At 46.7% G+C, this 14,898-nt stretch overlaps 4 protein-coding genes across 4 annotated transcripts; all 4 read right to left on the bottom strand.

The window, feature by feature from the left end:
- Positions 1–254: 254 nt before the first annotated feature.
- Positions 255–2,190, bottom strand: LOC111827281 (keratin-associated protein 9-1-like). The gene is made up of 2 exons (XM_023759067.1): positions 2,055–2,190; positions 255–618 (listed from the first exon to the last, which is right to left on the bottom strand). The coding sequence occupies exons 1-2, from the start codon at positions 2,180–2,182 to the stop codon at positions 255–257; spliced, it is 492 nt and encodes a 163-aa protein (XP_023614835.1). The 5' UTR covers positions 2,183–2,190.
- A 2,051-nt stretch (positions 2,191–4,241) lies between these two features.
- Positions 4,242–5,105, bottom strand: LOC111827280 (keratin-associated protein 9-1-like). The gene is made up of 2 exons (XM_023759065.1): positions 5,012–5,105; positions 4,242–4,737 (listed from the first exon to the last, which is right to left on the bottom strand). Exons 1-2 carry the CDS (start codon positions 5,092–5,094, stop codon positions 4,242–4,244), a joined length of 579 nt encoding a protein of 192 aa, XP_023614833.1. The 5' UTR covers positions 5,095–5,105.
- Positions 5,106–8,688: 3,583 nt separating this feature from the next.
- Positions 8,689–9,255, bottom strand: LOC106698199 (keratin-associated protein 9-1-like). Its single transcript, XM_023759084.1, has 2 exons — positions 8,831–9,255; positions 8,689–8,776 (listed from the first exon to the last, which is right to left on the bottom strand). The coding sequence occupies exons 1-2, from the start codon at positions 9,253–9,255 to the stop codon at positions 8,689–8,691; spliced, it is 513 nt and encodes a 170-aa protein (XP_023614852.1).
- A 3,540-nt stretch (positions 9,256–12,795) lies between these two features.
- Positions 12,796–13,214, bottom strand: LOC111827282 (keratin-associated protein 5-4-like). Its single transcript, XM_023759068.1, has one exon. It carries the CDS (start codon positions 13,204–13,206, stop codon positions 12,796–12,798), a length of 411 nt encoding a protein of 136 aa, XP_023614836.1. The 5' UTR covers positions 13,207–13,214.
- Positions 13,215–14,898: the final 1,684 nt, after the last annotated feature.

Genomic DNA, 14,898 nt, shown 5'->3' with positions numbered 1-14,898 from the left:
AGTAATGAGAGTTTGTTTCTCTAAGTTACTCAGAGGTTAGACTCCACATTGAGGATGCATGAAGCTGGCACATGATCCACAAGACGTAAGAAAAGATCAGGGTGATGTCCTCTGTTAACAGGCAAATGAGTCACAAAAATTTGGGGGACCACATGCTGGCTTTCAGCAACATTTGGAAGTGAATTTGTTTCCAAAATTGCAAGTCAGTTCACAGAATGTGTTGCATGTAGATGGTGGCACTTAAGTCAGGGTAATCAGCAGCAAGAAGGCTGGCAGCAGCTGGAGACACAGCATGGGCGGCAGCATGGCTGGCAGCAGCTGGAGACACAGCATGGGCGGCAGCAAGGCTGGCAGCAGCTAGACCCACAACATGGGCGGCAGCAAGGCTGGCAGCAGCTAGACCCACAGCATGGGCGGCAGCAAGGTTGGCAGCAGCTAGACCCACAGCATGGGCGGCAGCAAGGCTGGCAGCAGCTGGACACACAGCATGGGCGGCAGCAAGGCTGGCAGCAGCTGGACACACAGCATGGGCGGCAGCAGCAGCTGGGACGGCAACAGCTGGATCCACAACAGCTGGATCCACAGCAGCTGGGCTGGCAGCAAGGGGAGCAGCACATGGTGTCAGGTGTAGAAGGAGAGTTTCTGTTCAGAGGTGAGTTTTTCAGGTTCTGAGGATTTCTTCCGTTCTGGAGTTTTTATACACTGGGCCCCCAATGTTGGCACCAATCAGTAAGACTTTCCTTGTTTTTGTTTATGTTGTTTTGTTAATCACAGAGAAATTGTCAAGGAGGAAGTTGTTCCCTACGTGATATGAACCTTTAGGAAATAAGTGTTTAATGTGTTCCTTAATTGAGAAAACTCACAGAAACTTTTTCAGATAAAAGGAGGGTGGTCACATAATCATTCCTGCTCTGGTCATATTGTGGTCATATGATAGAGTCCCTCATGGCTTCATGAGGGCCAGTACATGTGTTTTGTGTATTCGGCTGTGCTTTGATTCGGAAGTATCCCTGTGTGAGGAATATGATGCTGATATGTTCATGGGGTTAAATTGACTCCTAAGTCCTGAGTCCAAGACTGTTTGCCCACAAAAGCCTGATTCAAGACTGTGACAGGAATCTCTCTCTGGAGCAACCCACCTCACCTGTGTATCCAGGTTGGATCACAGACACTTGGTAGAGGATGTTTGGCATAATCTCTTGCATATGCACAGCAGAATTAAAGCAGGTGGGAGGAAACAGAAGCTGGGACTGAGAAAGCATCAATCATTTCACTTCCTGGGTGACCAATGGTCCTGATTGCCCCATACTAAGGGGTTTCCCAGGATGCGGGACTCCCCAGGGGTGTGACTGGGGCAGTTTGGGCAAATCAGAATGAGTTGGTGACTCCAGTCCTAACCTTGTTAACCTGCAGATTCAGTGACCTCTTGTCACTGATTACACATGTTCTTTCTCATTTTCTTTAATCCCTTCCTTCCTTCCTTTTTCTTCCTTCTTCCCTCTTTTTCTTCTACTCTCTCTTCCTCCTTCTCTTCCTCCTCCTTTCCTTCCTTTTCCTTCTCTTCCTTCTCTTTCTCCTCATCTTTCTTCTTCTCCTTCTCCATCTCCCCTCACCCATTCCTCCCATCCACCTCCTCCTCCTTCTACATGCCCTTCTTCACCAGCACTACCTCTTCTTCTTACTTTTTATTTTTCTTCTAGAAAGTGTGAGTTTACACTGAATAACACAATATTGGATGCAAGTGGGGAAAATCATAGATTATAGATGAGGTTTTGAATTCCCCACTCAGGTATCTTGGATCGGAGTGTGTTCAGGGCAATTTCTGCCAGTAGACCTGCATCTCTGAGCATCAGGGCTATTTTCTTGATAGAGTCCCTCATGGCTTCATGAGGGCCAGTACATGTGTTTAGTGTATTCAGCTGTGCTTTGATTGGGAAGTATCCCTGTGTGAGGGATATGATGCTGATATGTTCATGGGGTTAAATTGTTCTGCCTGTGTGTGTCCCAACCACTCATGGGGTTAAATTGTTCTTCCCAATCAAAAATATGTTCATGGGCGGCAGCAAGGCTGGCAGCAGCTGGACACACAGCATGGGCGGCAGCAGCAGCTGGGACGGCAACAGCTGGATCCACAACAGCTGGATCCACAGCAGCTGGGCTGGCAGCAAGGGGAGCAGCACATGGTGTCAGGTGTAGAAGGAGAGTTTCTGTTCAGAGGTGAGTGTCCCAACCACTGCTTCTGGAGAGGGTTATAAGGAGGCAGCTCCCAAATTGCTCCGTTGGGTAATCCTAAAGTATGTGCTTGCATCGTTTCTGATATTGCCTCTTAGGCATAAGCTGCATTTGGCCACAAGATACTGGTTTAATGTACCCATTTCCGGCATCAAGTCCATACTCCCAAACCAGTGAGACCTGTGCTTTCCAAGTCCACTCCATGCACTTAAATCTTTTCTTCAGAGTGCCTTCTGGGAGAAACCAAACTATGACATTTCTTTACCTCCTCAGTCTCAATATCCTCATCTGTACAATAGAACATTTATACCTGCATTGAAAATTTCTTCAAGAATTAAAGATATGTAGATGAAGCACCGAGGGCATACCCAGCAAATAGTAAGTCACCCAGAACATGTTAGTTTCTCATTTTAATCACCCAAATACCCATCAAGGACCAGCAGTCAGTAAGTTTGGTCTTAGCAGTCTCTTCGAGCATCCCAGATGCACAGTCTCAGAAGTGAGCACATGTCCTGGATACCAGCTAGGTGAGCTCAACAGAGGCACCTACTACTGCTGCCAAGGAGGTGACCCAGGTTCCAGACTCTTCTACTTCTCTCAGACCCAGTCTCAAGCCTTACCTCAATGTATGTTCAGGCAGCATTGTTAGTTCAGGACCAAAGAGCAGCTTCTGTCCAACATGACTATAGGAGTGCTCAGGCTCCTCGACTTTTCTTCTTTCTCACATTATTTCACTTCCCCTGGAACACAGGTTTTTATTTTTCTCAAATGCTTCAGAGTTGACTCACAATACCTAGAGGATGGTTCTGTTTCCTTAAGAGGTTCAGGTTTTGTGAATTCCTCACAGTCATACGTGCCCGTTGCTTATTTCTCAGGTCCCAACTAACTTCTCTTGCTAAGATTCTGATCAGAATGACAAATTGCCTTAAAGTTGCAGAATGTAAAATGTTCTGCAGGAAATGACTTCATTCCCTTTTGTTCTAGTCTATAGGTAACTCGGGATGGAGGCCATCCGAGAATTTTATTTACTTGAAAGTGAAGAACAGTTAGTTCTCTTTAGATGAGCCTCTTTCTGGTGAGGACACTGTATACTCCCGAATACTGGATGCCCATGATGTGTGAGTGACTGGACAGCACCTGAGAAAGGAAAGGATCCTGCATCCAGGAGAGCTCTAACCTGCAGGCCTTTCTGCCCTACCATGTAGCTGAGGTGTGGACACTGATTTGGGGAGAACTTTGTAAATAGGTGTTATGTGCATATACATACAGGAGAGTATCACTTCCACTGTCAGAGACACTGAAATTAAGTGCCATTGAGCAGTAAAGCAAAAGATACAGTCTTGGGTCTGAGTCTGTCCAAATCAGCTATCTAACATGACCATGTGAAATGTTATCAGGTGAAGAATGGAAATAATTATTTTGGGGGAACTATATGAAGCTCAGAATGAATTATGCATATGATGTGCAACATGTAAGGTAGTGCTGGTTAAATCCATCCAGCAGGACGCTGTACAATAAAACCAAACGCAATATGGAATGCACAGAATTTATTAAGAAATAGAGGTACAACTCCCCGTAAGCAGGAACCTACCTGAGAGTGACTGTGGAAGAAAACCAGGATTACAGGAACCAGGAGTGCATGGGAAAAGAAAACAGGACTGAGAAAATTTTCAGCAGTTGCAGAAAACCTATGTAACAGTTATAAGAATTCCTTTTTTTAAGTTACTCAGAGGATGACGACCTGGACTACGGAGTCAAAGCAGAGACCATAGCTCCATGGCGAGGATGCACGAAGCTGGCATATGATCCACACACACGGGAGGAAGAGGATTGGGGACGTCCTCTGCTCTCCATCCAGCTGATTTAGAAGTTTGTGTCAGGCACACGAGTCACAGAAATTTAGGTACAGCATGCTGGTTGTCAACCAAGTCAAGGAAATGCATTTGTTTCCAAAATGGCGGGTCAGTTAACTGATGGGTTATGAAGATGGTGGTTCTTTGACAAGATGATCAGCAGCAGCAAGGCTGGCAGCAGCTGGACACACAGCAAGGGCGGCAGCAGCAGCTGGGCCGGCAGCAGGTGGTTTTACAGCAGGTGGTCTGACACCATTTTGGACAGCAGCACGGCTGGCAGCAGCTGGATCCACAGCATGGGCGGCAGCAAGGCTGGCAGCAGCTGGATCCACAGCATGGGCGGCAGCAAGGCTGGCAGCAGCTGGATCCACAGCATGGGCGGCAGCAAGGCTGGCAGCAGCTGGATCCACAGCATGGGCGGCAGCAAGGCTGGCAGCAGCTGGATCCACAGCATGGGCGGCAGCAAGGCTGGCAGCAGCTGGATCCACAGCATGGGCGGCAGCAAGGCTGGCAGCAGCTGGACACACAGCATGGGCGGCAGCAAGGCTGGCAGCAGCTGGACACACAGCATGGGCGGCAGCAAGGCTGGCAGCAGCTGGACACACAGCATGGGCGGCAGCAAGGCTGGCAGCAGCTGGACACACAGCATGGGCTACAGCAAGGCTGGCAGCAGCTGGATCCACAGCATGGGCGGCAGCAAGGCTGGCAGCAGCTGTACACACAGCATGGGCGGCAGCAGCAGCTGGGCCGGGCAGCAGGTCGTTTTACAGCAGCAGCTGGACACACAGCATGGGCGGCAGCAAGGCTGGCAGCAGCTGGATCCACAGCATGGGCTGCAGCAAGGCTGGCAGCAGCTAGACACACAGCATGGGCTGCAGCAGCTGGATCCACAGCATGGGCTGCAGCAAGGCTGGCAGCAGCTGGACACACAGCATGGGCGGCAGCAGCAGCTGGGTCGGCAACAGCTGGACCCACAGCAGGTGGGCTGGCAGCAAGGGGAGCAGCACATGGTGTCAGGTGTAGAAGGTGAGTTTCTGTTCAGAGGTGAGTTTGTCAGATTCTGAGGACTTCTTCCGTTCTGGGGTTTTTATACACTGGGCCCCCAATGTTGGCACCAATCAGTAAGACTTTCCTTGTTTTTGTTTATGTTGTTTTGGTAACTACAGGGAAATAGGCGAAGAGGAAGTTGTTTCCTACCCGATATGAATGTTTAGAAAGTAAGTGTTTAATGTGTTCCTTAATTGAGAATAAGTCATAGAAACGTTTTCAGATAAAGGGAAGGTGGTCCCATCATCAGGATGGTTCCGGCTTTGATCACATTCTTGTCATATGATAGAGTCCCTCGTGACCTTTGAGAGTCAGTATATGTGTTTTGTGTATTCAGCTTTACTTAGTTTTGGAAGGATCCCTGTTTAAACGACATGATGCTGGTATGTTCATGGGTTAAATTGACACCATGCCTGAGTCCAAGTTTGTTTGCCCACAAAAGCCTGATTCAAGACTGTGACAGGAATCTCTCTCTGGAACAACCCACCTCACCTGTGTATCCAGGTTGGATCACAGACACTTGGGTAGAGGATGTTTGGCATAATCTCTTGCATATGCACAGCAGGACCAAAGCAGGTGGGTGGAAGCAGAAGCTGGGACTGAGAAGGCATCAATCATTTCACTTCCTGGGTGACAAGAGCCCTGATTGCCCAGGACTAAAAAGGGTTTCCCAGGATGCAGGATTCCCCAGGGTTGTGACTGGGGCAGTTTGGGCAAACCAGGATGAGTTGGTGAGTCCAGTCCTAACCTTGTTAACCAGCAGATTCGGTGACCTCAGGTCAGTTACTACACAATTACTATGTTTTCTTTTTCTTTCTTTCTCATTTTCTTTGATCCCTTCTCTTCTTCCTTCCTTTTTCTTTCATCTTCTCTCTCCCTTTTCCTCCTTCTCTACCTCCTCCTTCCTTCCTTTTTCTTCTCCCTCTCTTCTTCCTCCTCTTCTTTTTTCTTCTTCTTTCTCTCTCCATCACCTGTTCCTACCCCTCATCCTCTCTACCTTCTCCATCTCCTTCTTCACCAGCACTACCTCTTCTTCTTACTCTGTCCTCTTTTCTAGAAAGTGTGAGTCTACACTGAATAATACAATACTGTATGCTAGTGGAGAAAATCACAGATTGTAGATGGGATTTTGAAGTCCCAGCGCATGGATCTTGGATCTTCGTGTGTTCAGGCCCATTTCTGCCAGTAGACTGCATCTCCGTGCCTCAGGGCTGTTCTCTTTTTTAAAAAATATATATTTTATTGTTTTTTTACAGAGAGGAAGGGAGAGAGAGAGAGAGATAGAGAGTTAGAAACATCAATTCAGCTACTTCCTGCACACTCCCTACTGGGGAGGTGCCCACAACCAAGGTACATGCCCTTGACCAGAATCAAACCTGGGACCCTTCAGTCCGCAGGCCGATGCTCTATCCACTGAGACCAATCGGTTAGGGCTTCAGGGCTGTTTTCTTGCAACAACAGAAGTCATGCTGCCTGTGTGTGTCCCAATCACTGCTTCTGGATAGGGTTATAAGGAGGCAGCTCCCAAATTGCTCCGTTGGGTAGTCCTAAAGCGTGTGCTTACATTGTTTCTGGTATTTCCTCTTAGGCATAAGCTGCATTGGCCACAATGCTACAGGCTTATGTGCCCCTTTCCTGCATCACGTCCACACTCCCCAACCAGTGACACCTGCACTAACCAATTCCACTACATGCACTTGAATCTTTTCTTCAGAGTGCCTTCTGGGAGAAACCAAACTATGACATCTCTTTACCTCCTCAGTCTCAATATCCTCATCTGTACAATGGAACATTTATACCTGCATTGAAAATTTCTTCAAGAATTAAAGATATGTAGATGAAGCACTGAGGGCATACCCAGCAAATAGTAAGTCACCCAGAACATGTTAGTTTCTCATTTTAATCACCAAAATACCCATCAAGGACCAGCAGTCGGTAAGTTTGGTCTTAGCAGTCTCTTCTGAGCATCCCAGATGCACAGTCTCAGAAGGGAGCACGTGTCCTGGATACCAGCTTGGTGAGCTCAACAGAGGCACAACTACTGCTTCCAAGGTGGTGATCCAGGTTCCGAACTCTTCTACTTCTCTCAGACCCAGTCTCAAGCCTTACCTCAATGTATGTTCAGGCAGCATTGTTAGTTCAGGACCAAAGAGCAGCCTCTGTCCAGCATGATAGAGGGAGTGCTCAGGCTCCTCGACTTTTCTTCTTTCTCACATTATTTCATTTCCCCTGGAACACGGGTTTTTATTGTTCTCAAATGCTTCAGAATTGACTCACAATACACAGGAGATGGTTCTGTTTCCATAGGAGGTTCAGGTTTTGTGAATTCCTCACAGTCATACATGCCCGTTGCTTATTTCTCAGGTCCCAACTAACTTCTCTTACTAAGATTCTGATCAGAATGACAAGTTGCCTTAAAGTTGGGGAATGTAAAATGTTCAGCAGGAAATGACTTCATTCCCTTTTGTTCTAGTCTATAGGTAACTCGGGATGGAGGCCATCCAAGAGTTTTATTTCTGTGAACGCAAAGAACAGTTATTTCTCTTTAGATGAGCCTCTTCCAAGTGAGGACACCGGATACTCCCGAATATTGGATGCCCATGATGCCTGAGTGGCTGGACGGCACCTGAGAAAGGAAAGGATCCTGCATCCAGGAGAGCTGTAACCTGCAGGCCTTGCTCCCCTCCATGTAGCTGAGGTGTGGACACTGATTTGGGGAGAACTTTGTAAATAGGTGTTATGTGCATATACATACAGGAGAATATCACTTCCACTGTCGGAGACACTCAAATTAACATCTTGCTGGTGCTCAGTCCAGGCCTTTTTCTGATTTGTCTTGAGATAGAAACTTAAGTGCCATTGAGCACTAATGCAAAAGATACAGTCTTAGGTCTGAGTCTGTCCAAACCAGCTACCTAACATGACCATGTGAAATGTTCTCATGTGAGGAATGGAGATAATTATTTTGGGGGGACTATATGAAGCTCAGAATGAATTATGCATATGATGAGCAACATGTAAGGTAGTGCTGGTTAAATCCATCCACCAGGACGCTGTACAATAAAACCAAATGCAATATGGAATCCACAGAATTTATTAAGAAATATGAGGTACAACTTCCTGTAACCAGGAAGCCAACTCAGAGTGACTGTGGAAGAAAAGCAGGATTACAGGAACCAGGAGTGCATGGGAAAAGAAAACAGGACTGAGAAGATTTTCAGCAGTTGTAGAAAACCTATGTAACAGTTACAAGAATTCCTTTTTCTAAGTTACTCAGAGGATGACGACCTGGACTACGGAGTCAAAGCAGAGACCATAGCTCCATGTCGAGGATGCAGGAAGCTGGCATATGATCCACACACGCGGGAGGAAGAGGATTGGGGACGTCCTCTGCTCTCCATCCAGCTGATTTAGAAGTTTGTATCAGGCACACGAGTCACAGAAATTAAGGTACCGCATCCTGGTTGTCAACCAAGTCAAGGAAATGCATTTGTTTCCAACATGGTGAGTCAGTTAACTGATGGTTTATGAAGATGGTGGTTCTTTGACAAGGTGATCAGCAGCAGCAAGGCTGGCAGCAGCTGGACACACAGCAAGGGCGGCAGCAGCAGCTGGGCCGGCAGCAGGTGGTTTTACAGCAGGTGGTCTGACACCATTTTGGACAGCAGCAAGGCTGGCAGCAGCTGGATCCACAGCATGGGCGGCAGCAAGGCTGGCAGCAGCTGGATCCACAGCATGGGCGGCAGCAAGGCTGGCAGCAGCTGGATCCACAGCATGGGCGGCAGCAAGGCTGGCAGCAGCTAGACCCACAGCATGGGCGGCAGCAAGGCTGGCAGCAGCTGGATCCACAGCATGGGCGGCAGCAAGGCTGGCAGCAGCTGGATCCACAGCATGGGCGGCAGCAAGGCTGGCAGCAGCTGGACACACAGCATGGGCGGCAGCAAGGCTGGCAGCAGCTAGACCCACAGCATGGGCGGCAGCAAGGCTGGCAGCAGCTAGATCCACAGCATGGGCTGCAGCAAGGCTGGCAGCAGCTAGACACACAGCATGGGCGGCAGCAGCAGTTGGGTCGGCAACAGCTGGACCCAGAGCAGGTGGGCTGGCAGCAAGGGGAGCAGCACATGGTGTCAGGTGTAGAAGGTGAGTTTCTGTTCAGAGGTGAGTTTGTCAGATTCTGAGGACTTCTTCCGTTCTGGGGTTTTTATACACTGGGCCCCCAATGTTGGGACCAATCAGTAAGACTTTCCTTGTCTTTGTTTATGTTGTTTTGGTAACCACAGGGAAATAGGCAAAGATGCGGTTGTTTCCTACCTGATATGAATGTTTAGAAAGTAAGTGTTTAATGTGTTCCTTAATTGAGAATAAGTCATAGAAACGTTTTCAGGTAAAGGGAAGGTGGTTCCATCATCAGGATGGTTCCTGCTTAGATCATATTCTGGTCATATGACAGAGTCCCTCTTGGCCTCTTGAGAGTCAGTATATGTGTTTTGTGTATTCAGCTTTACTTAGTTTTGGAAGGATCCCTGTTTAAACGACATGATGCTGGTATGTTCAAGGGTAAAATTGACACCATGCCCGAGTCCAAGTCTGTTTGCCTCCAAAGCCTGATTCAAGACTGTGACAGGAATCTCTCTCTGGAGCAACCCACCTCACCTGTGTATCCAGGTTGGATCACAGACACTTGGGTAGAGGATGTTTGGCCTAATCTCTTCCATATGCACAGCAGGACCAAAGCAGGTAGGTGGAAGCAGAAGCTGGGACGGAGAAGGCATCAATCATTTCACTTCCTGGGTGACAAGAGCCCTGATTGCCCAGGACTAAAAAGGGTTTCCCAGGATGCGGTGTTCCCCAGGGTTGTGACTGGGGCAGTTTGGGCAAACCAGGATGAGTTGGTGACGCCAGTCCTAACCTTGTTAACCAGCAGATTCGGTGACTTCAGGTCAGTTACTACACAATTACTATGTTTTCTTTTTTCTTTCTTTCTCATTTTCTTTGATCCCTTCTCTTCTTCCTTCCTTTTTCTTTCATCTTCTCTCTCCCTTTTCCTCCTTCTCTACCTCCTCCTTCCTTCCTTTTTCTTCTCCCTCTCTTCTTCCTCCTCTTCTTTTTTCTTCTTCTTTCTCTCTCCCTCACCTGTTCCTACCCCTCATCCTCTCTACCTTCTCCATCTCCTTCTTCACCAGCACTACCTCTTCTTCTTACTCTGTCCTCTTTTCTAGAAAGTGTGTGTCTACACTGAATAATACAATACTGTATGCTAGTGGAGAAAATCACAGATTGTAGATGGGATTTTGAAGTCCCAGCGCATGGATCTTGGATCTTCGTGTGTTCAGGCCCATTTCTGCCAGTAGACTGCATCTCCATGCCTCAGGGCTGTTCTCTTTTTAAAAAAAATATATTTTATTGTGTTTTTACAGAGAGGAAGGGAGAGAGAGAGAGAGAGAGAGAGAGAGAGAGAGAATTCAGCTGCTTCCTGCACACTCCCTACTGGGGAGGTGCCCACAACCAAGGTACATGCCCTTGACCAGAATCAAACCTGGGACCCTTCAGTCCGCAGGCCGATGCTCTATCCACTGAGACCTCAGGGCTGTTTTCTTGCAACAACAGAAGTCATGCTGCCTGTGTGTGTCCCATTCACTGCTTCTGGATAGGGTTATAATAGGGTTATAAGGAGGCAGCTCAGTTGGGTAATCCTAAAGCATGTGCTTCCATCATTTCTGGTATTTCCTCTTAGGCATAAGCTGCAGTTGGCCACAATGATACTGGCTTATATGCCCCTTTCCTGTATCACGTCCACACTCCCCAACCAGTGACACCTGTGCTTTCCAAGTCAACTACATGCGCTTGAATCTTTTCTTCAGAGTGCCTTCTGAGAGAAACCAAACTATGACATTTCTTTGCCTCCTCAGTCTCAATATCCTCATCTTAAAATGGAAACATTTATACTTGCATTGAAACTTGCTTCAAGAATTAAAGATACGTAGATGAAGCACTGAGGGCATACCCAGAAAATAGTAAATCCCCCAGAACATGCTAGTTTCTCATTTTAATCACCCAAACACCCATCAAGGACCAGCAGTCCATAAGTTTGGTCTTGGAACTCTCTTCTGAGCATCCCTGATGCACAGTCTCAGAAGGGAGCACGTGTCCTTGATACCTGCTTGGTGAGCTCATCAGAGGCACCACTACTGCTCCCAAGGAGGTGATCCAGGTTCCAGACTCTTCTACTTCTCTCAGACCCAGTCTCAAGCCTTGCCTCAATGTATGTTCAGGCAGCATTGTTAGTTCAGGACCACAGAGCAGCCTCTGTCCAGCATGTTAGAGGGAATGCTCAGGCTCCTTGACTTTTCTTCTTTCTCACATTATTTATGTTCCCCTAGAACCCAGGTTTTTATTTCTCTCAAATGCTTCAGAGTTGACTCACAATACACAGGAGATGGTTCTGTTTCCAAAGGAGGTTCAGGTTTCATGAATTCCTCAAAGTCATACATGCCTGTTGCTTATTTCTCAGGTCCCAACTAACTTCTCTTGCTAAGATTCTGATCAGAATGACAAGTTGCCTTAAAGTTGGGAAATGTTCTGCAGGAAATGACTTTATTCCTTTTTATTCTAGTCTATAGGTAACTCAGAGGATGGAGGTTATCCAAGAATTTTTATTTACATGAAAGCGAAGAACAAATCTCTTTAGAGGAGCCTCTTTCTCATGAGGACATACTGGATATTCCCAAATATTGGATACCCATGAGAGCGTGAGTGGCTGGACAGCACCTGAGTCAGGAAAGGATCATTCATGCAGGAGAGCTGTAAACTGCAGGCCTTGCTGCCCTACTATGTAGCTGAGGTGTGGACACTGATTTGGGAAGAACTTTGTAAATAGGTGTTATGTGCATATACATACAAGAGAATATCACTTCCACTGTCAGAGACACTCAAATTAACATCTTGCTGGTGCTCAGTCCAGGCCTTTTTCTGATTTGTCTTGAGATAGAAACTTAAGTGCCATTGAGCACTAATGCAAAAGATACAGTCTTGGGTCTGAGTCTGTCCAAATCAGCTACCTAACATGACCAAGTGAGATGTTCTCATATGAAGAATGGAGATAATTATTTTGGGTGGACTGTATGAAGCTCAGAATGGATCGTGCATATGATGTGTAACAGGTGTGCAAATCCTTACATCAGGATTTATAATGGAATGAACAGACTTTATTAAGAAATAGAGGTACAACTTTCTGTATCTAGGGAGCCAACTCAGAGTGACTGTGGAAGAACTGTGGAAGAAGAAAGCAGGAGTGCATGGGAAAAGAAAACAGGACTGAGAAGATTTTCTGCAGTTGCAGGAAACCTATGTAGCAGTTACAAGAATTCCCTTTTCTAAGTAACACAGAGGATGAAGACCTGGACTACGGAGTCAAAGCAGAGACCATAGCTCCATATCGAGGACACGAAGCTGACACATGTTCCACACACGCGGCAGGAAGAGAATTGGGGACGTCCTCTGCTCTCCATCCAGCTGATTCAGAGGCTTGTATCAGGCACATGAGTCACAGAAATTAAGGTACCGTATGCCGGTTGTCAGCCAAGTCAAGGAAATGCATTTGTTTCCAAAATGGCAGGTCAGTTAACTGATGATTTATGAAGATGGTGGTTCTTTGACAAGATGATCAGCAGCAGGAAGGCTGGCAGCAGCTGGACACACAGCAAGGGCGGCAGCAGCAGCTGGGCCGGCAGCAGGTGGTTTTACAGCAGGTGGTCTGACACCATTTTGGACAGCAGCCAGGCTGGCAGCAGCTGGATCCACAGCATGGGCGGCAGCAAGGCTGGCAGCAGCTGGACACACAGCATGGGCGGCAGCAAGGCTGGCAGCAGCTGGATCCACAGCATGGGCGGCAGCATGGCTGGCAGCAGCTGGACCCACAGCATGGGCTGCAGCAGGGCCGGCAGCAGCTGGACCCACAGCATGGGCGGCAGCAAGGCTGGCAGCAGCTGGACACACAGCATGGGCGGCAGCAGCAGCTGGATCCACAACAGCTGGATCCACAGCAGCTGGGCTGGCAGCAAGGGGAGCAGCACATGGTGTCAGGTGTAGAAGGTAAGTTTATGTTCAGAGGTGAGTTTTTCAGATTCTGAGGACTTCTTCCGTTCTGGGGTTTTTATACACTGGGCCCCCCAATGTTGGGACCAATCAGTAAGACTTTCCTTGTTTTTGTTTATGTTGTTTTGGTAACTACAGGGAAATTGTCAAGGAGGAAATTGTTCCCTACGTGATATGAATCTTTAAGAAATAAGTGTTTAATGTGTTCCCTAATTGAGAGTAACTCACAGAAACTTTTTCAGATAAAAGGAAGGTGGTTACATAATCATTCCTGCTCTGGTCATATTGTGGTCATATGATAGAGTCCCTCATGGCATCCTGAGGGCCAGTACATGTGTTTTGTGTATTCGGCTGTGCTTTGATTCGGAAGTATCCCTGTGTGAGGGATATGATGCTGATATGTTCATGGGGTTAAATTGACTCCTGAGTCCTGAGTTCAAGTCTGTTTGCCCACAAAAGCCTGATTCAAGACTGTGACAGGTATCTCTCTGGAACAACCCATCCCACCTGTGTATCCAGGTTGGATCACAGACACTTGGGTAGAGGATGTTTGGCATAATCTCTTGCATATGCACAGCAGAACCAAAGCAGGTAGGAGGAAACAGAAGCTGGGACTAAGAAAGCATCAATCATTTCACTTCCTGGGTGACCAATGGTCCTGATTTCCCCATACTAAGGGGTTTCCCAGGATGCGGGACTCCCCAGGGTGTGACTGGGGCAGTTTGGGCAAACCAGAATGAGTTGGTGACTCCAGTCCTAACCTTGTTAACCTGCAGATTCAGTGACCTCATGTCACTGACTACACATTTACTGTGGTTCCTTTTTTTCTCATTTTCTTATAATTCTCTTTCTCTCTCCCTGCCCCTCTCTCTCTCAGTTTATGAAGTTTTAGATTAGTTGAGATGTTACCTGGTTTATTTTTGAGGTCTAATATGTTTAAACTTTTTTAGATATACTATTAATTTTAAAAGTATGCAAATGATTAATTTCCAGCTTGACAGATTATTACGAAATGAACAGACCAGTGGTAATACTATCAGCTTAAGAAATAGAAATGAGCCCTAGCCGGCTTGGCTCAGTGGATAGAGCCCCAATGGTTGCTAATCACTCGGTCCCAGGTTCGATTCCGGCCAAGGGCACATGCCTGGGTTGCGGGCTCGATCCCCAGTAGTGGGTGTGCAGGAGGCAGCCAATCAATGATTCTCTCTCATCATTGATGTTTCTATCTCTCTCTCTCTCTCTCCTTCTCCCTTCCTCTCTGAAATCAATAAAGAAATATATATTTAAAAAAAAAAAAAAGAAATAGAAATGAACTTTACTCCAAATCATACCTCCTTATTCATCCCCAATGGTTGCTAATCACTCTCTTGACCTGTCACCCTATAGGTTGGTTTCACTCTTTTAGATCTTTATAGAAATGAAAGATTATAGAATTGGCTTTCCTTTAAATTATGATTGTGACATTCAACAATGTAAATATTTGTAGTTCATTTATTATTGTTGGTGTATAATCTTTCACTGGATAAATATGACACAATTTATTTGTTGACTGTCCACTTGAGAAATATGTAGGTTTTTTGCAGTTTAGGACTCTTAAAAAATAGTATCTCTATGAATTTTTTTGAATAGGTCATTTGGCAAACATATATAAATGTTCCTTTGAATATATATA

This window comes from Myotis lucifugus, unplaced genomic scaffold (genome assembly GCF_000147115.1).
Source record: "Myotis lucifugus unplaced genomic scaffold, Myoluc2.0 scaffold_146, whole genome shotgun sequence".
NCBI classification, from domain to species: Eukaryota; Metazoa; Chordata; class Mammalia; order Chiroptera; family Vespertilionidae; genus Myotis; species Myotis lucifugus.
Note: the sequence above shows the minus strand (reverse complement) of the source record. Positions and strands in the feature narration are given on the sequence as shown.

Excerpts from the sequence above, each read along its gene's own strand:
- LOC111827281 (XM_023759067.1), bottom strand. The coding sequence starts at position 2,182 with ATGTGCTGCTCCCCTTGCTGCCAGCCCAGCTGCTGTGGATCCAGCTGT. Across the intron at positions 619-2,054 it reads TGCCAGCCTTGCTGCCGCCC|CATGTGCTGCTCCCCTTGCT; the intron begins ATGAACATATTT and ends TACACCTGACAC.
- LOC111827280 (XM_023759065.1), bottom strand. The coding sequence starts at position 5,094 with ATGTGCTGCTCCCCTTGCTGCCAGCCCACCTGCTGTGGGTCCAGCTGT. Across the intron at positions 4,738-5,011 it reads TGCTGCCGCCCATGCTGTGT|CCCATGCTGTGTGTCCAGCT; the intron begins GTCCAGCTGCTG and ends GCCTTGCTGTAG.
- LOC106698199 (XM_023759084.1), bottom strand. The coding sequence starts at position 9,255 with ATGTGCTGCTCCCCTTGCTGCCAGCCCACCTGCTCTGGGTCCAGCTGT. Across the intron at positions 8,777-8,830 it reads TGCCAGCCTTGCTGCCGCCC|CACCTGCTGTAAAACCACCT; the intron begins ATGCTGTGGATC and ends ATGGTGTCAGAC.
- LOC111827282 (XM_023759068.1), bottom strand. The coding sequence starts at position 13,206 with ATGTGCTGCTCCCCTTGCTGCCAGCCCAGCTGCTGTGGATCCAGCTGT.